Source organism: Moschus berezovskii, chromosome 1, assembly GCF_049115385.1.
Source record: "Moschus berezovskii isolate FMDL1 chromosome 1, NW_MosBer_1.0, whole genome shotgun sequence".
NCBI classification, from domain to species: Eukaryota; Metazoa; Chordata; class Mammalia; order Artiodactyla; family Moschidae; genus Moschus; species Moschus berezovskii.
In genome coordinates this window covers 165,216,715-165,241,676 of record NC_142460.1, presented here as the reverse complement: position 1 = coordinate 165,241,676, position 24,962 = coordinate 165,216,715, and the positions used below count along the sequence as shown (strand labels likewise).

Here is a 24,962-nt window from a genome sequence, read left to right as displayed (position 1 = left end):
CTTGATCAGCACACATTATAAACAACAAATGCCGACTGCTTCACCTTCTGTCCCATTTCTTTAACTTTATTCCCCATTTCCCTTCTAGCCTCTTATAAATAACCCACCACGTTCTTTTGCTCAACCATTCCTTCTGAACTGACCCAGTACAGAGGGCAGCCTTAGTGTCCACTGATTGCTCCACAGATTCCCACCTGCTGTCATTTTCAAATGTCTCCCAAATGAAGAAGGTGTCAGAGGGGGCTTCCTGATGACACAGTGGATAAGAATCCACCTGCCAATGCAGGAGACACAGGTTTGATCCCTGATCTGGGAAGATCCCACATGCCTACGCTCAACAAAGCCCATGCACCACCAACTACTGAGCCCACGAGCCCTAGAGCCTGTGAACCACGAGAGAAGCCGCTGCAGCTATAAGAAGCCCACGCAGCACGATGCCAGAGTAGCGCTCACTCGCCACTATTAGAGAAAGCCCGCGTGCAGCAATGAAGACCCACTGCAAGCAAAACAGCAATAAAACAAACATCAGAAAAGAGTCAGAGGAAGGTCTGGTAGAAAGAAGTTTATTGCAAATTGAAGAAATAGGCTTCTGTATGCATTCACAAATGTGGCACTCATGCTCCTAAAACATGGGGTGTGAAAGGCTATTACTGAAATTGGAATGACCCTTCTACAGTGCTGTGTGGGGATTCATAACTGACAGAGGGGCGGAGAGAGTTCAGGGATGGGGCAGGGTGGGCAAGAAGCATCGAAGGAAATCACCTGATGCTTGAAGCCAGTGTGCTTAGCCGCTAAAGACAGCAGAGTCTAGGCTACAGGCTGACCACTGAAGCATGTGTGAATCGGGCAGCTGAGGGCGTGCGGCCGTCGGGGGAGCTGTCCGTGGTCCGCTCCCTGGAGACCCGGGGCTGGACGGAGGGCGCGTTCAGCCCGGGAACTTGGCGAGCCGCTGCCGCGCGCGGGACAGCCGCTCCAGCCGCTCCTTCAGGAACCTCCTCTTGTCTCTGGTGTCGGTGCGCTCCTTCAGCAGCCAGTCGTACTGGTCCTTGTCCTGAAGCAGCTGCAGCATGCTCTTCTTGAGCTGCTCGCCGTACGTCCGGAGCACGAAGAACTGGATGATCAAGGGGATGTGGCTGGAGATGCGGGTGCTGACCTCCTGCGAGGAAGGAAGGCACAATTCACACGAGGGTGAGGGGCCGTGGCAGCCAGGACACCCTGACTTCACCTCGGCACCCCGGCAGGGACCCAGACCCCATGGGTGCATAGTCCCCGCTTGGGTTTCAGACCCGCCCGCATCCTCTGCGGTCTGGGCAGCAATAGGCTAGGGTCCACCCCCGACTCTGGGCTCCCAACAGCCTCTCCTGACCAGAAGTAACCTAAATGGAAGAGGGCAAAACGTGCCCTAGGAAGGTAAATGCACTGAGTACAAAAACTACAGAGAATAGACCTGTGGACACAGTGTGTGGGTGGGATGAATTAAGAGTAGCATTTCAAGATAGGCATTACCATGTGTAAAATAGATAGCTAATGGAAAGTTGCTATATAACACATGCAGCTCAACTCCATACTCTCTGAGGACCTGGAGGGGTAGGATGGGGGTGAGGGAATGGGAGGGAGGTTCAAGAGGGAGGGGACATATGTGTATTTACAGATGATTCTTGTTGTATGGCAGAAATCAACATGACATTGTAAGCAATTATCCTCCAATTAAAAATAAATGTTAAAAAACCCCACATTTTAAAATTATTTACAACTCTGCTTAAAAGATTCTATAACCTCTTTTTTTTTTTTTTAATCAAGGCTGAAATTATTTAGCATAAAAGGAGGTGGGCTATCAAAAGCCACAGAAGGGAGCCCTCTGAGATCTAAGCACACTGGAAGTCACTTTCAACTTTCCTTTCTCCCTCTTCCTGAAGGAGTCCTTCCTGAGACAATACCCTCTTCCCACCTAACCCATGGCCTCTGCTTCATTTTGGTCTATTGAAAAAATGTATCCAAAGAATAAATTGAATCAGATAAATGAAAAAAGGCAGACACCCAAATGAACTTTTTGGCTAACCCGATATTAATTTGCTTGACTATTTTCCTTTGTTTCTGCTGGACTGGACCAAGAAAGAGATTCTCCCTGTAGACCCTTGAGAAGGTACCCAGCCCTGCTAACACCTTGACTTTAGCCAGCGAGGATCATACTTGATAGGAAAAGTAGGGAATGCTCACTAAAGTTGGGACAGGGCAAGGCTGTCTGCTGGTCTACTGTGGTTTCAAGTTGCGCTGAGGGACCAGACAGGGCAAGAAAAGTTTGAGGTATAAAAACTGGAAAGAGCATTCAGTTCAGTTCAGTCGCTCAGTCATGTCTGACTCTCCGCAACCCCATGAATCACAGCACGCCAGGCCTCCCTGTCCATCACCAACTCCAGGAGTTCACTCAAACTCATGTCCACAGAATCGGTGATGCCATCCAGCCATCTCATTCTCTGTCGTCCCCTTCTCCTCCTGACCCCAATCCCTCCCAGCATCAGAGTCTTTTCCAGTGAGTCAACTCGTCGCGTGAGGTGGCCAAAGTATTGCAGTTTCAGCTTTAGCATCAGTCCTTCCAATGAACACCCAGGACTGATCTCCTTTAGAATGAACTGGTTGGATCTCCTTGGAGTACAAGGGACTCTCAAGAGTCTTCCCCAACACCACAGTTCAAAAGCATCAATTCTTCGGCGATCAGCTTTCTTCACCGTCCATCTCTCACATCCATTCATGACCACGGGAAAAACCATAGCTTTGACTAGATGGACCTTTGTTAGCAAAGTAATGTCTATCTAGGTTGGTCATAACTTTCCTTCCAAGGAGTAAGCATCTTTTAATTTCCTGGCTGCAATCAGCATTTGCAGTGATTTTGAAGCCCCAAAAAACAAAGTCTGACACTGTTTCCACTGTTTCCCCATCTATTTCCCATGAAGTGATGGGACCAGATGCCATGATCTTCGTTTTCTGAATGTTGAGCTTTAAGCCAACTTTTTCACTCTCCTCTTTCACTTTCATCAAGAGGCTTTTTAGTTCCTCTTCACTTTCTGTCATAAGGGTAGTGTCAACTACATATCTGAGGTTATTGATATTTCTCCTGGCAATCTTGATTCCAGCTTGTGCTTCTTCCAGCCCAGCATTCCTCATGATGTCCTCTGCATATAAGTTAAATAAGCAGGGTGACAACATACAGCCTTGATGTACTCCTTTCCCGATTTGGAACCAGTCTGTTATTCCATGTCCAGTTCTGACTGTTGCTTCCTGACCTGCATACAGGTTTCCCAAGAGGCAGGTCGGGTGGTCTGGGATTCCCATCTCTTTCAGAATGTTCCACAGTTTATTGTGATCCACACAGTCAAAGGCTTTGGCATAGTCAATGAAGCAGAAATAGATGTTTTTCTGGAACTCTCTTGCTTTCTCCATGATCCAGCGGATGTTGACAATTTGATCTCTGGTACCTCTGCCTTTTCTAAAACCTGCTTGAACATCTGGGAGTTCACGGTTCACATATTGCTGAATCCTGGCTTGGAGAATTTTGAGCATGACTTTACTAGCGTGTGAGATGAGTGCAATTGTGCGGTAGTTTGAGCATTCTTTGGCATTGCCTTTCTTTGGGATTGGAATGAAAATTGACCTTTTCCAGTCCTGTGGCCACTGCTGAGTTTTCCAAATTTGCTGGCATATTGAGTGCAGCACTTTTACAGCATCAGCTTTCAGGGTTTGAAATAGCTCAACTGGAATTCCATCACCTCCACTAGCTTTGTTCATAGTGATGCTTTCTAAGGCCCACTTGACTTCACATTCCAGGGTGTCTGGCTGGGAGAGTGTAAAACCACCACTATCTGCAGAGGGATGAGTGTTTGTTGGGAGAACTCAGGAGAAACAGATGTAGAACTACCAGAGACAGTTTAAGAGAGTCAGCATGGTTAACAAATATAAGACAACATGCAGAAGTCAACAAACAAGATGTCATGGAAGAAAAGTCGCATTGACAGGAGGTACAAAGATGAGAAAAGAAGTAGGAATAGAGTCCAGGAGTGTGTAGCACCTACACAAAGAGAACTTTAAAACACTTCTGAGACTCCCCAAAAGGATATTCAAGAAGGAGCATCAGGGGTCTCCTGGTGTTCTTGGATAGGAAATTTAAAGGCACAAAGGTGTCAACTCCTCCACTGCAGGCAGAAATTCTTCTGAGGAGGAAGGACTGTGGCCGCTGGTCTGCAGATTTGGCACCTGCCTGGCTTTCTGCATGGCTTGTCCTACCTACCTTGGACTTAATGAGCCAGCTTCCATAATTGTAAAAGCCAGTTCCTTTGTTTATACTTACTGAAATAAAACAAGCCCTAGCCTTTCCCCAGATATAATAGTCAGTTTCATGTGTCAGCTTGACTGGGTTGTAGATCCACTTATTCAGTGGAACTCTCATATAAGTATCTCTGTGGAGACGTTTTGTAGATGTGGCTAATAGCTCCAATCAGTCAATTTTAAGTAAGTAAAGGAGATCATCCTCCAGAATGTGGGTGGGCCTCACCCAATCAGATGAAGGCTTTAATACGTGTGTATTACTCACTCTCAAAGGTTCTGCCAGGCAGCACTGGGGGGTGAGCTTGGCTGCAGGAGAAACCAAGGAGGCACAGGGCTGCCCTCGCCTTACCCTTTACTGGCTTCACACACACCCGTGCACATCCCAAGGTCTGCAGTCTGACCATTTGAGCTTTGTTGCTCAGAGTGTATCCCCATCCAGCAGTATGGCATCCTCTGGAAGCCCATCAGTAATGCAGAATTGTGCCTCATCTCAGACCTGCCCCCTCCCACCACATCTGTATCTCTGGAAGATCCTCAAGATGTGTAAGCATAGTTGGTGTGGGAAACTCTGCCTGAAGTGATGGAGACTTCTGGTAAACCAGAAGGTTGCCATTTGTTTCCCTGTCCAGACTTTCACATTCCCCCGGCGTCTGAGTTGTGCATCCTTCCCCAGATTAATTAGATGGACCCTCAAGTCATTTGAAATGTAAGATGTGTGTACTACATTGCTCAGTCATGTCCAACTCTTGTGAAACCCTATGAACTGTAGCCTGCCAGGCTCCCCTGTCCATAGGATTCTCCAGGAAAGAATACTAGAATAGGTTGCCATGCCCTCCTCCAGGATATCTTCCTGACCCAGGCATTGAACCCATGTCTCGTACATCTCCTGCAACGGCAGGCAGGTTCTTTACCACTAGTGTCAGCTGGGAAGCCCAAAATGAGGGTAGCAATCAAAGTACAAGTCTCTGTGAGCAGCAGCTTCTCCAGGGCCAGCGGTCACTGCCTTCCACACTCCTCCTGCTGAATATTCACAAGAACCCTGGGAGGAGGTAACCACCTTACCTCCTTTTAGAGAGGAAAGCTAAGGCTCCGAGAGGTTAAATAACTTGACTGGGGCCACACAGCCAACCCAAACCAGATGCAAGTGGCTCTAAGTAACAATCCTTCTCATGTCTGATTGAATTGCTCCTACAGAGGCTTACCAAAGGGCTGAAAGATGGGGCTGGTGGTCCCCTTACAGAGACAAGACTGAAGAGATAGGCTCTTCATTCTCAGAGACAGAGAATGGATGAGAAGCACTGTCTCAAAACTAGCAGACTCACCTGGTGGTATGCGGTCAGGTGTTGAAAGATCTCGGCTGTGGAGGGCTCTGAGACCTGGACTTGGTGAAAATTGTTTGCTTTTTTGTTTTTTTCTTCTTCTGCCTCCTTCTCTCTGACCTGTTGCAATGCACGCCGGTACACCTGGTCCTGGCAGTAGACCAACTGCTCCATTTGGAAATGTAGTCGGATGGACTTCTCAGCTTCATTTTCTTGTTCTGATCGAATGTCTTCAATTTTGGACTACAGCAAGAGAGAAACACAACAGAATTTCCATCTAGAAACAAATCACTGGGTCAAGGGAAGATAGCATCACTGCAAAGGCCACCCCTCGCAGGTGCCATCTAGAAAAGAGCTGGTGGCTTTGGAGCAGCCTTCTGTCCCCACAATAGCTTCTCTGGGCAGGGAGTGGGACTTCCCATTCTGGCTGAGGGTCAGAATTTCCCAGGAAGCCTGAGCCACACAGATGACCAGACCTTGCGTCCCCAGGGCCTGGGAACCTGCATGGGCTCTGTTCTCAGGCCTGATTTCCAGCTTTTTTCCTTTTCCCTTTTACAGACTTTTCCATCTGAGGAGGAGGAATATTTTTCTACCAGAGAGCTCACAGGGATAAGATGGGAGCCAGATTCCATCAGTCAAATTCCACATATTTCATGTTCCTGGAGTTTAGAGGAACTGGCTGCCAGAAAATCAAAGAGGGGCCCTTCACACAGAAAGTTACCTGGACCCCCTGACTTCACTGAATGCCAGAGGGTGATGTGTGATGCCAAGTGTGGTCCTAAATCTTCCTCTCTGTGTTCCTTCTGACTAAGAGGACACTCTTGGTCCTTGTCTGTAGATGAGGAATCAGAGGCCCAGGCAGGTTAAGAAGCCCCAAGACCTCCGGCTTGCAAAAGGCAGAGCCGTCTTCCCATCTCTGCTGGGTGCTGGGTCTAAGGTTGGCGTCCCTGCCAGATTCATACACTGAAAGCCTAATCCTCAACAGGATGGCATTTGGAGGTGGGGGGTCTTTGGGAGTTAATTAGGTCATGAGGGTGGGGACCCCACAAATGGGTTAGTGACCCTCTGAGAAGAGACCCCAGGGAGCTCTCTCTCTACCCCTGCCCCCAGCCTCCTGTTTTGTGAAGACACCAATGAGAAGGCTGTCAGCACCTCCATCTGGGATTCCAGTCTCTTGGACTATGAGAAATATTAAGTGTCTGCAGTGTTATTAGCTACGCAGCCCAAGCCAGGACAAGGGGGAGCTCCCGTTCCTAGATCGGACGAGTCTTTCCTATTTGATTTCCTCAATGAGTTTCCAGATTCAGGACCATTCTCTTCAGCTGTAAAAGGGTTCCACACTTACTATGGCTCTCCTCTGCTCCTGTGACTAAATATTTTCCTTCTGAATTCTTTCTCTCTTTCTCTCCCTGTTAACTGCCTTTAACGAGACATCACTGCTCATATCTTAAATTCACTATTGATCCTGACTATTTGCTTCTCCAAATACATAATAAAAGTTGAATAGTCTTAATCTAAGAAATCTGTTTTCTAGTGTCAGGCCTAGATTTTTTTTTTTTTTAAGTAACTTAATGGTCAGTTTTACCTTGGCAGTTCGGTGGAGGTTGAAAAATTCTCTAAAGTGTTTTCCTGAAATATCTGTGAAGGTATTCCGGATTATATCTGGTGAAAGAAAGACAAAGAAGTTCAGTCTTGCTGGAAGGACCTATGACTTCATAAATTGCAAAAAATAAGAGGATAAAACAGCAGAAACAGTTCCCTGCCTCCCTCTTCCCCAACCCCAATCTCTTCTTTTTTTTCTGAAGGAAGAAGGTATGCTTTCTTACTCAAAAACATCCTGGAGGAATTTTAAAAATCTAAATGTCCCCTGAAATATTTATCTGATGTTTAAATTTTCATCCCATGTATAAATAGTTGCAAAGAATGAAATTTGTGTTGTTATAAATATATTAACATTTATAGTAAAACACATCACTTTTTAAAATACATCAATGGAATCAAAATAGCTCTGTTATCCATTTGAAAGAAATAGGTGAACAAACTCTCATTTCAATCAGAAAACTTACTTTATTTCATTTTACTTTTGAAACTCATATTGCCACTTGACTTCCTCACAGAATGTTATCTTAGTGTGATGTACAGTATCTTTATGCTTAGAAATCTTTTTTTGGCCACACTGCGAGGCATGTGGGATCTTAGTTCACTGACCAGGGATTGAATCCTCGCCCCTGTAGTGGAAGTGCAGAGTTCTAACCACTGGACCAGTGCTAATCACTGGCTGCTATGCTTGGAAAGCTTCTGGCTACATATCACATTTTTCTAAACAGAAATAGGTATATAAATATATAGACTTTTTAACGTTTTCTGAAGAATTTTCAGAAAGCCTTGAAATATTACACAAGACTTTTCTTTAGGACTAAATGAAGAATGCACAATTGATCAACAAGACACAATTACAGATTTGGTTTATAGTTATTAAGCCCGAAGGTAAAATTTAGTTAGAAATACCAGGGAAGCCACTTGGACTTGGCTTAGTGGATAAAGAGTTCGCCTGCCAACGGAGGGGATGCAAGTTCCATCCCTGGTCCTGGAAGGTCCCACTAGCTGAGGAGAAATTAAACCTGGACACCACAATCCACTAAGGCCCATGAGCCACAACTACTGAGCCCACGTGCTGCCCCTGCTGAAGCCCACAGGCCCTAGAGCCTGCGCTCCTCGACGAGAGAAGCCACCGAAATGAGAAGCCCATTCACGGCAACTGGAGAGTAGCCCCCACTTGCCGCAACTAGAGAAAGACTATGCACAGCCAGGAGGACCCTGTGCGGACAAAAATAAATAAAAAGTCAAAGTAAGAAAAAGAAGAAATACACGTCTTATCAGCTGTGAAAAGGCTGTCTTCCCTTCACCCGTACAAGTTCACGGATCCTCAAGATTATGACTCGATGCTAAAATGAGACAGCTGAAGCCTGAGTGAGGAGGGTGTCGGCCAAGCAGATGACAGAGAAGAGATTCAGTAAGCTCGGAGCAGTAAATAGGAAACCAGGGAATGAAGGTTCTCGAGGAGAAGGGGGTGGTTAGTACTGTGAAGGACTGTGCTTCTCCTCCACGGTGCTGACGTGGCTTGCGATTGGCACGTGACAACAGTGACACCGTCTCAGGTTCATGCCGCACTTTAGAGGCTCAGCCCACTCCCATAATGTTCAGTCAACCTCTCTTCTCAGAAACTTTGAATAAACAATAGTGTTTTGAGATTGTGAAGTATGAAAAGCGGTGGAGGAGAGGGAGGTGAGGTATGATAAGAAACATATATCTGGTTCTTGTCCCTGGTTCCTAACACAGAGCTCCTAACCCCCTTAGAATATCCTGGGTGACAGGAGCATCGCTTGTTCTAACGAGGTGGCCCTAGACAGCTTCAGGATAGGGCTGGTCACCGGAAAGGCCAAGCTTTTGATTAGAAGCCTGGAACATCCAACCCAGCTTTCCCCTTCTCCCCCAACTTCTGGGGGCTAGGGGAGGTGCTGGAGATTGAATTAAAAATTGATTATGCTTCCATGGGATAATTGATTGTGTGGGTGTGGGTGTTGGTGTGTGTGTTAATAGCTCAGTCATGTCCGACTCTTTGTGACCCCATAGACTGTAGCCCTCGGGGCTCCTCTGTCTATGGAATTATTCAGGCAGGAATACTGAAGTGGGTTGCCATTCCCTTCTCAAGGGGATCTTCCCGATGCTGGGATCGAACCCAGGTCTCCCTCATTGCAAGCAGACTCTTTACCATCCGAGCCACCAGGGAAGCTGTATAATTGATTATACCTTCATAAAAACCCTTAATGACCAGGCTCAAAGATAGCCAGGCTGGTGAATATGACCACATGCCAAAAGGGTGGTCCCGCCCTCACCACTGCTCCGACAGAAGCATTTGTGACCCGCCCACATCACACACTATGTATATCTTTCATTTGCAACCTTTCATTGCAAACTTTCATTGCAACCTTTCATTGCAAACTTGCAATCTTTCATATTCAACACCAGTAAACTGGTGTGTGTGTGTGTGTGCTCACTCAGTCTTGTCCCATTCTTTGTGACCCCAGGACTGTACCCTGCCAGGCTCCTCTGCCCATGGGATTCTCCAGGCAAGAATACTGGAGTGGGGTGTCATTCCCTTCTCCAGGCAATCTTCCTGACCCTTGGATGGAAGCCCAGTGTTTTGTGCGGCTCCTGCATTGGCAGACGGATTCCTTACCACTGAGCCACCTGGGAAGCCCCACTAATAAACTGGTAAAGGTAAGCAAATCCTTTACAGCAAACCAGTAAAGTAGGGTATGCTCCTGAGTTCTGTGAGCTGTTCCAGCTGAGTATGGAACCCCAGGAGTGGTGGTGGGAACTGTGACATAGCTGGTCACTAAGCAGTACAGGAGTCTCAGACACGAAGCTGCCATCCACAGAGGCGGGTCTTGTGACTTGGGCTCTGAGCTGTGGGTCTGTGCTAACTCTAGGCAATTAGTGTCGGAAGGGGAATGAATTGTTGAACACCCAGTTGGAGTCTGGAAAAAACTGGTTGGGTTGCTTGTGTTGGAAAACACCCCAGCAGGAGGTACTGGCTTTGACCTTGTCCTAGAAATACTGATAAAATGCCTAAAGTAAAACCAAGAACCCACCTGTCACCGTGTGCAGCATGTCCACAGCAGGCTCTTCCAGAACTCTGACCTGCTTTTTTATGATGATCTCAAACGTCTTGTAATTCACAAACCCTGGCAACTCTCTGCCACGATACCGATTTTCAAAGAGCTTGATTTCGTTATGTATGGCTTCATAACCTACAGAAGGAAAGGATAGCTCTGAATTATTTTGCAGAAATAACCTTGCTGGTTTGGCTGAACAAAGTAGCATTCTGACCTTCCTGAAAATACAGAGGAGCAAGAAAAAAAATCAAATCTGATTTTCAAATTGAAAAAGATTCAAGGATTGCAATAAAGAAACAGATTTTGAGATAACTGTCCTTAGTTATTTCAAGATGGCATGTGTAAAGCCACGGAAGGACATTGAAGAATAGCAAATGCAGAAACTTACTAAGACAGTTTTAAAAAATTTTGGCTGCACCCCACACCATGTGGGATCTTAGTTCCTTGACCAGGAACTGGACCAGGAACTGGACCAGGGCCCCCTGCAGTGGAAGGTGGAGTCTTAACCACTGGACCACTGGGGAATCCCAAGACATATTCTGGAAAAGGTAACTTGAGTAGGAAATTTGGTAAGTCAAATTTGATTTTGTAAAGAAAATTGTGTCATAGAATACTATGACCTGCAGACACTTTAAAAAATAGAAATGGGGACTTTCCTGGTGGTCCAGTGGTTAGGACTCTGTGGGCATAGTGCAGGGGGTGAGGGTTTGATCCCTGGTCGGGGAACTAGGCTCCCACATGCTGCTCGAGGTGGACACACTTAAAAAAAAATAAAGAAATGACCGTAACGCCAGCTGGAATCAGTGACTCAGCATATATTCCCAGGTTGCAGTAGGAGTAAAATGTATTTATAAACCAGAGGGATAATACAGTTGGATTATTAATGTGATATGTTATCACTGTTTACCACGTAAAGCACTTAATTTTTTCTCTATATTCTTGGAATTCTTTTTACTCTAAACAAACTAGGGTCTAAAGAACCTCCTTCATGGGGTGGGGGGGAGGATGATTCAGAAGGACTAAGTTTCTTTCTTTTTGAAGAACTAACCAGGGATGGTAGCCTGGTTACCCACTTTTGGTCAGGAGCTACTTTCTCAAAGGCATTTTAAAAAATTAAGATTTAATTGACATACCATAAATTCACCATTATTAAAGTATATGTTTAGTATATTCACAAAGTGGTGCAAACATTACCACTATTTAATTCTCAAGGATTTCCACCACCCCAGGGAACCCTGTTCACTCCCCATTCCCTCTACCCAGCCCCTGAAACCACTAATCCACTTTCTATTTCTATAGATTTGCTTGTTTTGAACATTTCACATAAATGGAATTGTACATACTGTGGCCTTTTGTGTCTCACTTCTTCCACTTAGCGTAAGGGCCACTCTAGTACGTGTGAGATGGGATCTTGTTGTGGATTTAACTTGCATTTCTGATGGCTAACAATATTGCTCATCTTGTCACATGCTTATTAGCCATGTGTGTGTTCGTGCTCAGTTGTGTCTGACTCTTTGCCACCCCATGGACTGTAGCCCCTGAGGCTCCTCTGTCCATGGTATTTCCCAGGCAAGAATACTGGAGTGGGTTCCCATTTCCTCTGACACGGGATCTTCCCAACCCAGGGAGGAAACTCATGTCTCCTGAATTGGCAGGCGTATTCTTTACCACTAAGCCACTGGGAAGACAATCTTATTAGCCATAACTGTATCTTTTTTCTTTTTTTTGAGGAATGTCTATTCCATTTGTCCATCTTTAAATTGAATTACTTCTTTTTCTGTTGTTGAGCTGTAAGAGTTCTTTACATATTGTAGATACTAGTGAGTGAGTACTAAGTCGCTTTAGTTGTGTCCAGCTCTTTGTGACTCTATGGCTGTAGCCCACCAGGCTCCTCTGTCCAGGGGATTTTCCAGGCAAGAAAACTGAAGTGGGTTGCCATTTCCTTCTCCAGGGCATCTTCCCGACCCAGGGATCAAACCCAGAACTCTTAGGTCTCTTGCATTGCCAGGCAGGTTCTTTACCACTAGCACCACCTGGGAAGTGAAGTCCCATATCGTATACATAGACCCTTATCATATACATGATTTTCAGACATCATGTTCCTGGATAGTGTTCTTTGATATGCACACAAGTTTTAAATTTTGATGAAATCCAACATATTTTTTTCCTTCTGTTGCTTCTGCTTCAGGTGTCCTAGCTGAAGAGACCACTACCTAATCCCAAGGTCACAAAGTTTCAAACCTATGCTTTCTTCTAAGAGTTTTACAGTTTTGGCTTGTACACTTTGGTTTTTGATCCATTTTGAGTTTATTTTTGGATAGGAGGTGCATTAGGGGTCCAAATTAATTCTTACATTTGGGCACCCAGTGATATGGAACTGATCATTTGTTGGGAGGAATTTATCATTTTAAAAAATGAGCCATTTTTCTCACAGGCTGTCTGCCATAAGCCCTTTTGCCATAAAAACCTGGCCAGGCAATGCCACGAGGGAGCTTCTGGAAGCCAAAGACTCTTGTTTTCTTTGAAAGGGGTTAGCGTGGTGCTCTCCCTCCCTGACATAAGAACACACTGCACAGCAGGTGTACAACTCTCTGCTCACGGACTTAGCCTCTGTAAGCAGCACAAGGGGATGACAGAGGATGAGGCGGTTGGATGGCATCACAGACTCAATGGACACGAGTTTGAGCAAACTCGGAGATCGTGAAGGACAGAGGAGCCTGGTGTATTGCAGTCCACCGGGTTACAGAGCTGGACTTGACCAAGCAACTGAGCAATAACAAGCAAGTGTCACAATGACTGTGGACACGTGACAGGTGACCACCCCGGGGTGAGTGTCCTGGGCTGTGGTCCCCGAGGTTCACATCCTGCCCCGCCATCTGTGCCCTCCGCCAGGGGATAAAGGTGCAGCCTCTGAATTACGTAGAAACTCCCTTGATTTCTCTCCCCATGTTCATTACTCAAAGCCAAGGAGGACTGTCAATCTGAACCTCTGCTCAGTTTAAATAAATCGTGAAACCACCACCATCCCCTGCTGTCCCCCTCCACCATCAGACTGTTGGAATAAAAGCAAACTGGAAGTTCCCTCAGCTGCTGCAGTTTTCTCATTGGTCAATATATGCTTTAGTTTAGGCTTCTTAAAATAGTAAAAAAAATAAATAAATTTCAGATCACATTTTCTACTTTTCTTAGACTCTTGAGGATGTGATGACGCAAGGTGGTACCCAAGATGCTGTTGCATTTTCTTTTCACCACTGCAGCTATAAGGGCTTCCCAGGTAGCACAGTGGCAAAGAATCCACCTGCCAACCTGGAGACATGGGCTTGATCCCTGGGTTGGGAGGTTCCCCTGGAGGAGGAAATGGCAACTCATTCCATTAGTTTTGCCTGGGAAATCCCATGGACAGAAGAGCCTGGCAGGCTACAGTCGGTGGGGTTGCAAAGAGTCAGATGACTGAGCAACTAAACAGTGACTATAAGATCCATTACAGGATACATGAGGTTTCAAGCTTCAGTGGATTAACCAAGATGGAACCTGGATTATTTCAGGGGCAGCACCACCAGGAACACAAAGGGCATGACACATGTGGCAAGGTCACCTGCTCACTGTTGAGGGAAAGCTGATTCTTCTCAGAGCCATGATTGACACGGGCCATTGAGTCTGCATCTTCTCTCTAGGTGTCCTCTGAAATCTGAACCTGATGCTTGCTGGCCAGAGTTCACGGACTTGAAACGGCACATGCAGCTTTCACGCTACCAAGTCCTTACTCTGGCCGTCCTTGACCACCGCCGTCATCACCCCTCCCCCACCGTCATCACCCCTCCCCCAGCCCTGGACTCAGCTCAGCCTGACGTGTTTACCGTGGCGCCTCAGACTCACCTTTTTGGAAATTTTTTTCAACCACAGCACTCCATTTGCAGAACTCGGCTCGTACTTTGGTAAACAGTCGGGAGTCATACTGCCCCACGAGTTCCTCCCCTTCTATTGCTGAGATGATCTCTTTATTAAATGTATCAATTTTCTGCCAAGAAGAAAAAAAGAATCAGCAGAGATACTCTAAACAGAGCAAGGTAGTTTGGCGGTCGTGTGCAAGCAGAGAGTGGGTGAGTCCCTCTTTGCTGTCTCTCAGGCCAGGCGGGAGGACAGGAGAGAAGCCTGGGCAGCAGACAACCCCAAACTCCCCTTGCTGCCTGGGGGGTCCCCAGTGAGGGAACGCACTTGAGGACGAGCCAACAGCACGCATGGGGTGGTCCACCACTCCCTGCCTGCTTTCTAACTATAGGCCCAATTTGGTGCTAAGTGGGCAGAAGGAGTTTGGATCAGCTTTAGGGAAGTGAAGACAGATGAGCATGACGTCCATAATCCCTGTGAACAGTGATGTACGATTCCCCATCTTGGTGCCACTAGCGGTACTCACCTCTATCAGAGAGAACATTTTCTCACTTTCTTCTTCTGGGATGTCCTTGCCATACTTCTGTAACTCCTCTGTTATTCGCTGGTGAGTCTCCTTTATTTGATTTTCCAATAGGGGCAGAGTTTTCTGAGGAAAACAACGGAAAGACATAAACATGAAGAGGGAATGAGCTGTGGTTGGCAATAGGGAAGGGCTAGGGTTAGGCCAGTGTGGCAAGAAGCTCATTTTTAATTAGGCCAGGTGGGTAGTTTATCAGCATCCCACTCAACATGTGATCCTCTGACAGGTAATAGCCACATCCCCTGGGAGCATCCCAGGCCACATCCACAATTCCCTGAATCTGAACCCTCATCTTAACAAGATGTACAGGAGATCCATGTGTATCGACATGGTTTAGCTTTGCATTTGCAAGACTCTGTTCAGCTCTGCGTGCACTTACACAAATGTGCATGATGAGTTCATTGGTCAGTCTTTCTGCCAGGCAGGGGATAGTGGCCCTCCCTTCCTCCAGAAGGTCCCTGCAAGAGAAGACAACATTCATGTCCACTTGGGTCTAGCCAGAAAATGCAGGTTGGCTCTCTGTTGCTGGGGAAAGTCAAAAAAAGTACAGTTACTTCCCACTGGATGGTATGTCCTGCAATTGGATCACACAAAATTATGACTGAATTTTGTAACGTTGTGTATTTCAAAAATGGTATAGAATGATCCCTTCCAGCTGATATATTAAATGTGTCTTATGACACCTGACTATAAATGGTCTTTATAAAAATTCACATATCACCTAGAGATATGTTTCCATAACATGCACATACCCTTCTGTATACACAGTGCATATTGGTATTGGGTTTCATGAAAATATATTGACAGATATTTACACAGGTGCATGGATGAAGCCTGAACTGGGGGACCCACTCTTCTCCAAAATGAGAACTTAAATCATGAGCTGCTTGGGGAAGGAGACCAAACCCTCCTCTCACTCTTTCCAAGTATGTGTTTGTAGAGTGAGTTTCTACACAGTTTTCCACATTTTAAAGGACTTTTTAGGATGAAGGGCAGCCAGGAAACATGAGTTCACACACATCTTTGCAAGAGTACACTCATACCTAAGTTTCAGCTTCTGTACCTGTCAAATTTTTTAATTGTGGGGAAATATACATAACATAAAATTCACCACTTTAATAATTTGTAAGTATACATGTGTGAGCTAAGTCACTTCAGTTATATCTGACTCTTTACAACCCCATGGAAGGCAGCCCAACCAGGCTCCTCTGTCCATGGGATTCTCCAGGCGGGACTACTAGAGTGGGTTGCCATGCCCTCTTCCAGGGGATCTTCCTGACCCAGGGATCAAACCTGCATCTCCTGCATTGGCAGGTGAGTTCTTTACCATGAGTGCCACTTGGGAAGCCTGTAGGCACACATTCAGTGATATTAAGTACAATTACATTGATGCGTGACCATCACCACCATCTACCTCCAGAAACAACTCATCTTCCCCACCTGAAACTCTGTCCCCATTAAGCATCTCCCCATCCCCTCCCCCAGGTCCTGTCTCTATGAATTTGACCCCTTTAGGGACCTTGTATAAGAGGAATCATACAGTGTTTGTCTTTTCATGAATGGCTTATTTCACTGAGCATAGTACACTCAAGGTACAGCTGTGTTATAGCAGGTGCCAGAATTTTCTTCCTTTCTAAGGCCAAATACTAGTCCACTGTGTGGGTGGAATTTTTTTTATCCATTTTGGATAAACATTGTGTTTATCTATCAATGGTCACTCAGGTTGCTTCCTTTTTTTTTTTTTTTTTTTAGCTATTGTGAATAATGCTGCTATGAACACAGGACTGCAAGGATCTCTTCTGAACTATGTGTCTCTGCAGGCTTCTGGGAACATCAGATATAATAATGTTTACAAAGGACATGCGTCTCCTCCCACATACACATGTGCACACACAAAGAATCTCAGTAATGTGTCACGTTTTTCTCAACATCTTATAAGAAAGATGGCTCATCTTATAAGATGCCAGTCTTTTTATTGGCATCTCCTTGGCACAGCACTATAATGGTTGCTAGCACTGTGATCTCTTATTCTAGTTTGTCCATATAAATCCCATGATTTTCAACATGTGCATTCCACAGTCTTCACAATTAAAAACAAATCTGTGCTGAACACGCTTTAGGGGACATTAGTGAACACATCTCTGATTACTTGCCTGTGTGGAATTCCTGGAAATGGAATTCAGCCTTAGGGACACCTGTGTGATTTCAGCACACACTATCGGCAGCGGAGATGCAAGCCCACACCTCTTCTTTTCCGCCAACTCTACACCTTCTCATTATTTCAAAATAACCAATTTATCAGTATCATCCTTTTTTTAAAAATTTCATTTTTGGCATCAGGGTTAAAAATGCCTTTATCCTGGGATTATTAATTCTCCACCTATATTTTCTTCTGAGAAGTGGTACTTTCTTTGTACTTAATTTTAAACTTCCACTGATATTTATTTTGGTATCCCATGTTAAGTAAGGACAAATTTAATTTTTCCCAACTATTAAATAATTATCTCAGTGCCACTGATTGATAATAAAACTGACAAAGCCCAGGAATTTGAAGTGCCACATTTATCACAGACCAAATGTATGTATTTGAGTCTATTTCTGGGTTTTCCACTTTATTTCCATCCTGTCACACTTACGTTTATATTCTGTTTCCAGAACTATAATAAGTTATTGCAAAAAGTCTCCACCTCCTTCTGAAGTTTTAGATTTATTCTTTGCCTACTTTGTGAATTCCTCCTTTACTCATCCAGGCAGATTCCCCATGGTCATAGTAAAGAAACAGACACACACGGATATGCTCAACAGCCGACCTTGGACAGCATGCATTTCTCCTGTGAGGAAGGAAGTCCTTAATTTTGGTTCTCCCTGGGGAAGCTCCACGCACATACCTGAAATGTATGTGATCCTCAAAGAATGCCTGCTCTCTCTGCAGGGCCTTGGCCAGGCTGAGCCGATGCTGGATGTCCTGCTGGCCGCGGCACTTGACGATCATGTAGCCCTTCTTCAGGTGGAAGACCAGGTTTCTCACCACGTCCACGACCTTGTCTTCCGTGCCTTTGTCCACCAGATCGGGCTTCGTCAAGATTCCTGTGATCCAGAGACTCTGGTTACAGAATGTTTACATCTTCACAGGGTGAGGAGTAAGGGCAGCTCCCCTCCTGGGGAGCAAGGTACCCTGGCCCCGGGCTTGCTCCCACGCTGCTTGGGTCAGACAATGCAGCTCGTCTAGTGAAGGTGAGAGGCTCAGCCCCCATGTGCGCCTTCAGTTCACTTCGCCCAGATCTTGGCTCTCACGCCAGAGAGAAGCAGGAGAGATAAGAAAGAGATAAGAAAGCCTTCTTCAGTGATCAATGCAAAGAAATAGAGGAAAACAACAGAATGGGAAAGACTAGAGATCTCTTCAAGAAAATGAGAGATACCAAGGGAACATTTCATGCAAAGATGGGCTCGATAAAGGACAGAAATGATAGGGACCTAACAGAAGCAGAAGATATTAAGAAGAGATGGTAAGAATACACAGAAGAACTGTACAAAAAAGATCTTCACTACCCAGATAATGACAATGGTGTGATCACTCACCTAGAGCCAGATATCCTGGAATGTGAAGTCAAGTGGGCCTTAGAAAGCATCACTATGAACAAAGCTAGTGGAGGTGATGGAATTCCAGTTGAGCTACTTCAAATCCTGAAAGATGATGCTGTGAAAGTGCTGCACTCAATATGCCAGCAAATTTGGAAAACTCAGCAGTGGCCACAGGACTGGAAAAGGTCAATTTTCATTCCAATCCCAAAGAAAGGCAACGTCAAACAATGCTCAAACTACTGCACAACTGCACTCATCTCACACGCTAGTAAAGTCATGCTCAAAATTCTCCAAGCCAGGCTTCAGTAATACGTGAACCGTGAACTTCTAGATGTTCAAGCTGGTTTTAGAAAAGGCAGAGGAACCAGAGATCAAATTGCCAACATCTTCTGGATCATGGAAAAAGCAAGAGAGTTCCAGAAAAACATCTACTTCTGCTTTATTGACTATGCCAAAGCCTTTGACTGGTGTGGACACAATAAACTGTGGAAAATTCTGAAAGAGTTGGGAATACCAGACCACCTGACCTGCCTCTTGAGAAACCTGTATGCAGGTCAGGAAGCAACAGTTAGAACTGGACATGGAACAACAGACTGGTTCCAAATAGGAAAAGGAGTGCATCAAGGCTGTATATTGTCACCTTGCTTATTTAACTTATATGCAGAGTATATCATGAGAAACCCCGGGCTGGAAGAAGCACAAGCTGGAATCAAGATTGCCAGGAGAAATATCAATAACCTCAGATATGCAGATGACACCACCCTGATGGCAGAAAGTGAAGAGGAACTCAAAAGCCTCTTGATGAAAGTGAAAGAGGAGAGTGAAAAAGTTGGCTTAAAGCTCAACATTCAGAAAATGAAGATCATGGCATCTGGTCCCATCACTTCATGGGAAATAGATGGGGAAACAGTGGAAACAGTGTCAGACTTTATTCTCTTGGGCTCCAAAATCAATGAAGATGCTGATTGCAGCCATGAAATTAAAAGACACTTACTCCTTGGAAGGAAAGTTATGACCAACCTAGACAGCATATTAAAAAGCAGAGACGTTACTTTGCCAACAAAGGTCCGTCTCCTCAAGGCTGTGGTTTTTCCCGTGGTCATGTATGGATGTGAGAGTTGGACTGTGAAGAAAGCTGATCGCCGAAGAATTGATGCTTTTGAACTATGGTGCTGGAGAAGACAGAGAGTCCCTTGGACTGCAAGGAGATCCAACCAGTCCATTCTAAAGGAGATCAATCCTGGGTGTTCATTGGAAGGACTGATGCTGAAGCTGAAACTCCAATACTTTGGCCACCTGATGTGAAGAGCTGACTCATTGGAAAAGACCCTGATGCTGGGAGGGATTGGGGGCATTAGAAGGGGATGATAGAGGATGAGATGGCTGGATGGCATCACCGACTCGATGGACATGAATTTGAGTAAACTCTGGGAATTGGTGATGGACAGGTAGGCTTGGAGTGCTGCGATTCATGGGGTCACACAGAGTCGGACATTACTGAGTGACTGAACTGAACTGAATGGCCCATTATGTTCCTGCTGCTGCTACTGCTGCGTCACTTCAGTCATGTCCGACTCTGTGTGACCCCATAGACGGCAGCCCACCAGGCTCCCCCGTCCCTGGGATTCTCCAGGCAAGAACACTGGAGTGGGGTGTCATTTCCTTCTACACATTATGTTCCTACTGTCCAGCAAAGGAGTTCACTCTCAGGCAATGGGTCTCAAACTTCCCTGTGCATCTAAGCCACCTTAAGGTCCTGCTCCAGAGATTCTGATTCAGGAGATTCAGTAGGATCAAGGGACTTGCATTTCTAAAAATTCTTCAGTTAATATTGGTGCAGGTGGGGCCTGGCTCATACTTGGGAAAATAAGGGTCTGACCAGGATCAGCTAGGTTGTTTGTAGGACCCACTGCAAAATGCAAATGCAGAACACCTGTTTAAACAAGTATTGCAAGATGGCAGCATCAGAACATTGCACCGAGCATGGACCCATCTGCACGTGAGGCGCAGTGCCGTTGTCCAGAGCAGGATCAACTCTGAGGCTTACTGTGCTCACTTGTAGCGCAGCCCTGGCTGAGAGATTCCCATCCCAGGCAGGATGGGCATCAGGACAAGCAAAGAATGAGAACCTGCAGCTGAACATGGTGGAGCAGAATGTGGCAGGGACCGACAGTGTCACTGGTACACAGGTGAGCAGCCTCTGCCCAGACTTCTTATTAAGTGCGAAAAAAAAATTGCTGTTTGTTTCAGCCACTCTCCTCAGGCTGCTATTTACAGCCAAATGTATTTTTTCAAACATAACATTTTAACCATTTTTACATGCACATTTCAGGTACATGAAACACTTTCAAGTTGTTGGGCAACCTTGACCACTATTCATCTTCAAAACCTTTTCATCTTCCCCAGCTGGGACTCTGTAACCGCCAAACACTAACTCCTGTTTCTCCCTTCCCCCACTTGACTTCCTGTCTATGAACCTGACCACACTAGGTCCCTTATATGAAGGAGATCATGCAGTATTTGTCCTTTGGCACTGGCTTATGTCTTTGAACACAATGTCTTCAAGGTTCATCCTCATTGGAGCAGGTGTCAGAATGTCCCTCCTTTTTAAGGTTGGATACTATCCCACTGTGGGCTTCCCTGGTAGCTCAACTGGTAAAGAATCTGCCTGCAATGCAGGAGACTCTGGTGTGATTCCTGGCTTGGGAAGATCACCTGGCAAAGGGATAGGTTACCCACTCCAGCATTATTAGGATTCCCTGGTGGCTCAGATGGTAAAGAATCCACCTGCAGTATGGGATACCTGGGTTTGACCTGGGTTCGGAAGATTCCCCTGGAGGAGGGCATGGCAACACACTCCAGTATTCTTGCCTGGAGAATCCCCATGGACAGAGGAGCCTGGCAGGCTATAGCCCATGGGTTCGCAAAGAGTCGGACATGACTGAGCAACTAAGCACAGCACAGAACTATCCCACTGTATGGATACCTCACATCCTGTGTATCCCCTCATCTTTCTGGGACACATGCGTCATTCTACATAAAATGCATTGTCAACTGATATAACTGCTTTCTGATTTTGCCCCACCCCTGAACCCACCACACCTCTTGTAAGCAGATAGACAAGGATTATGGGTCAACCTATGGCCAACAAGAGTCAATTGTGGCCCAAGAGTCGTCTGGCCTCAATGGTTCTTGAATGGTTCTCATCTGCTGGGTGTAGGCCCCCACTCATGTGTGCCAAGAAACATCCACTGCATTTAAGGGATGCTCTTCCACTGTCAAGCCACCTACCATTTTTAGATTCTTCCCAAGTGGCTCAGACAGTAAAGAATCTGCCTGCAGTGCAGGAGATGGAGGATACACGGGTCTAATCCCTGGGTCAGGAAGATCCTCTGGAGAAGGGAATGGCAATCCACTCCAGTATTCTTGCCTGGGAAATCCCAAGGACGAAGAAGCTAGGAGAGCTACAGTCCATGGGGCCACAAAAAGTCAGACATGACTGAGTGACTAATGATTGCACTCTTCTTACCTATGGTCCTGTCTCCATTGGGATCCACCTCCTGAGCCATGCGCAGCGCCTCTGTGGTGGCGATGTCCACGTTAGCAGGGACCACCACCAAGTTGATGGTCTCCTGCCTAAGGATATACTTCCTGATGAGAGACTTGATCTGTAAGAAAATGAGAGGGTATGAGAGTTGAGACAGATCCTGACCTTGTACTTGCTTCAGGCCTTCCAAGTCCCAGAGGTATTTCTTCCAAGAAGCAAACACAGAGAAATGAGCTGACAACACAAGTTAGAAAAAACTACATTTTCTGAGGGAACACTGTGAGATTTTAACTCGTGAATCATCTCCCAAGACCTCAAATCTGAAGGTCACAATGAAAAACAAGATGCCAAAAGAATTGCTTGACTATTCCCTAAATCTTTAATCCACAGGGTGCGATTAAATATCATTATATTTGCCGCTAATGTTCCCTATTCCCACATAAAACCCCTTCCTAATGCATGCCAGTTTAGATATGGCATAGAGTGTAACTGTAACCAAAAATGAGTCACTGCATAAAACACAAATAAAATGCTTTCCCAACTTTGCCTCTTCCCATAGAAGCTTCCATCCAACTTGGTGGAGTAATCTTGACCACTGCATGCTCCAAATTCCCCACCTCCCCATACCCACTCCTCAAGCTTGGCCCTGGACTCACTGATGCTCTAATGCAGCCCCTCCCCCACAAGACCTGGACCAGGATGTAGCCTGAAGTTTCACCTGATATTCAATGTCGGGTGGCTGGTTGCCCACAGCAATCCTGGTGATGCCAGGAAGGTCTATCAGGGTCAGATCTGGGACGTGAGGGGAGCTGACCTCCAGACTAATCAACTCATGACTGATCCCCATGCCTTCCCCAGCGATGGCAATCTGGGCTAGAGAAGAGGAAAAAGAAAAATGGAATAGAGCTTGGGGTGGAATATCTCATTACAGTGGATCCTCTGAAGGCAACACCCACCTGCTGTGATTCAAGGGTAAGGCATATTTGGAGCAGATTCATTTCTCTGAAACAAAAAGGGACATCAAAGGATAATCCCGTATTTGCATTGCCAGTGGCCAGAATAGTCTGAAGAGAGAACTAGCGAGAACACCTCTGTAGGTAACACCCATCTGAACCAGTCTTAACCTGGCAGAGCAGGTAAGTTCTTCCTGGTGCCACCCCTAAATTCCTCTCATGATATACTAGGAACTTAATGAAGAGGTAAAATGAAAACAGATAAAAATAAATGGTCACTCCTAAAACATGACCTGGAAAGTTACAGGTGGTGGTACATGCTGGTTTCAGGCAAGCTGAGCATTAGCTGTTGATATTCCATTCAGTTCAGTTCAGTCGCTCAGTCGTGTCCGACTCTTTGTGACCCCATGAACCACAGCACGCCAGGCCTCCCTGTCCATCACCAACTCCCGCAGTTCACTCAAACTCATGTCCACAGAGTCGGTGATGCCATCCAGCCATCTCATTCTCTGTCGTCCCCGTCCCCTCCTACCCCCAATCCCTCCTAGCATCAGACTCTTTTCCAGTGAGTCAACTCGTCGCATGAGGTGGCCAAAGTATTGGAGTTTCAGCTTTAGCATAAGTCCTTCCAAAGAACACCCAGGATTGATCCCCTTTAGAATGGACTGGTTGGATCTCCTTGCAGTCCAAGGGACTCTCAAGAGTCTTCTCCAGCACCATAGTTCAAAAGCATCAATTCTTCGGCGATCAGCTTTCTTCACAGTCCAACTCTCACGTCCATACATGACCACGGGAAAAACCATAGCCTTGACTAGACGGACCTTGGTTGGCAAAGTAATGTCTCTGCTTTTTAATGTGCTCTCTAGGTTGGTCATAACTTTCCTTCCAAGGAGTAACCGTCTTTTAATTTCATGGCTGCAATCAGCATCCGCAGTGATTTTGGAGCCCCCAAAAATAAAGTCTGACACTGTTTCCACTGTTTCCCCATCTATTTCCCATGAAGTGATGGGACCAGATGCCATGATCTTTATTTTCTGAATGTTGAGCTTCAAGCCAACCTTTTCACTCTCCTCTTTCACTTTCATCAAGAGGCCTTTGAGTTCCTCTTCACTTTCTGCCATAAGGGTGGTGTCATCTGCATATCTGAGATTATTGATATTTCTCCTGGCGATCTTGATTCCAGCTTGTGCTTCTTCCAGCCCAGCGTTCCTCATGATGTACTCTGCATAGAAGTTAAATAAGCAGGGTGACAATATACAACCTTGACGTACTCCTTTTCCTATTTGGAACCAGTCTGTTGTTCCATGTCCAGTTCTAACTGTTGCTTCCTGACCTGCATACAGGTTTCTCAAGAGGCAGGTCAGGTGGTCTGGGATTCCCATCTCTTTCAGAATGTTCCACAGTTTATTGTGATCCACACAGTCAAAGGCTTTGGCATAGTCAATGAAGCAGAAATAGATGTTTTTCTGGAACTCTCTTGCTTTCTCCATGATCCAGCGGATGTTGGCAATTTGATGTCTGGTGCCTCTGCCTTTTCTAAAACCTGCTTGAACATCTGGAAGTTCACAATTCACATATTGCTGAAGCCTAGCTTGGAGAATTTTGAGCATGACCTTACTAGCGTGTGAGATAAGTGCAATTGTGCGGTAGTTTGAGCATTCTTTGGCATTGCCCTTCTTTGGGATTGGAATGAAGACTGACCTTTTCCAGTCCTGTGGCCATTGCTGAGTTTTCCAAATTTGATATTCCATTAGGAGATTTAATTCTGTCCCTTCCTCCTTAATAATGAAAATTTCAAGATAAGAATGTATTTCATCAAATTTTTAGCTAATATCACTTGACCACTTTGAACATGCAGAATGTCTTTTTGGTATGCTTTATATCAGTCGAGAATGTAGAAGGAAATAATAGTAACAATGTAGCACAATCTGCTAATTCTGCACCGCCCCCCGCCAAATCCATTTCCTGGAGATGCAGTCATATAAAATTGTCTGGCCCATGGGATAGATGTGAAGACGCTATGTGCAACTTCCAGAAAATATGCTTAAGACGGGTAGGTCCTTTGCCAATGCCGAGCTGGCAGGAATGGGC

At 45.7% G+C, this 24,962-nt stretch overlaps 1 protein-coding gene across 2 annotated transcripts in view; it reads right to left on the bottom strand.

The window, feature by feature from the left end:
* Positions 1-547: 547 nt before the first annotated feature.
* MX1 (MX dynamin like GTPase 1) overlaps positions 548-24,962 on the bottom strand; it is a 38,105-nt gene continuing 13,690 nt past the window's right edge. For both annotated transcript variants that reach the window (XM_055414263.2, XM_055414269.2), the window contains exons 6-15: positions 22,637-22,791; positions 21,901-22,039; positions 17,678-17,876; positions 15,169-15,247; positions 14,733-14,855; positions 14,195-14,336; positions 10,295-10,453; positions 7,225-7,301; positions 5,643-5,882; positions 548-1,156 (exon numbers count right to left, since the gene is read on the bottom strand). In XM_055414263.2, coding sequence (XP_055270238.2) covers positions 926-1,156; positions 5,643-5,882; positions 7,225-7,301; positions 10,295-10,453; positions 14,195-14,336; positions 14,733-14,855; positions 15,169-15,247; positions 17,678-17,876; positions 21,901-22,039; positions 22,637-22,791 — 1,544 coding nt within the window. In that variant the 3' untranslated portion in view covers positions 548-925. The remainder of the gene's footprint in view (positions 1,157-5,642; positions 5,883-7,224; positions 7,302-10,294; positions 10,454-14,194; positions 14,337-14,732; positions 14,856-15,168; positions 15,248-17,677; positions 17,877-21,900; positions 22,040-22,636; positions 22,792-24,962) is intronic.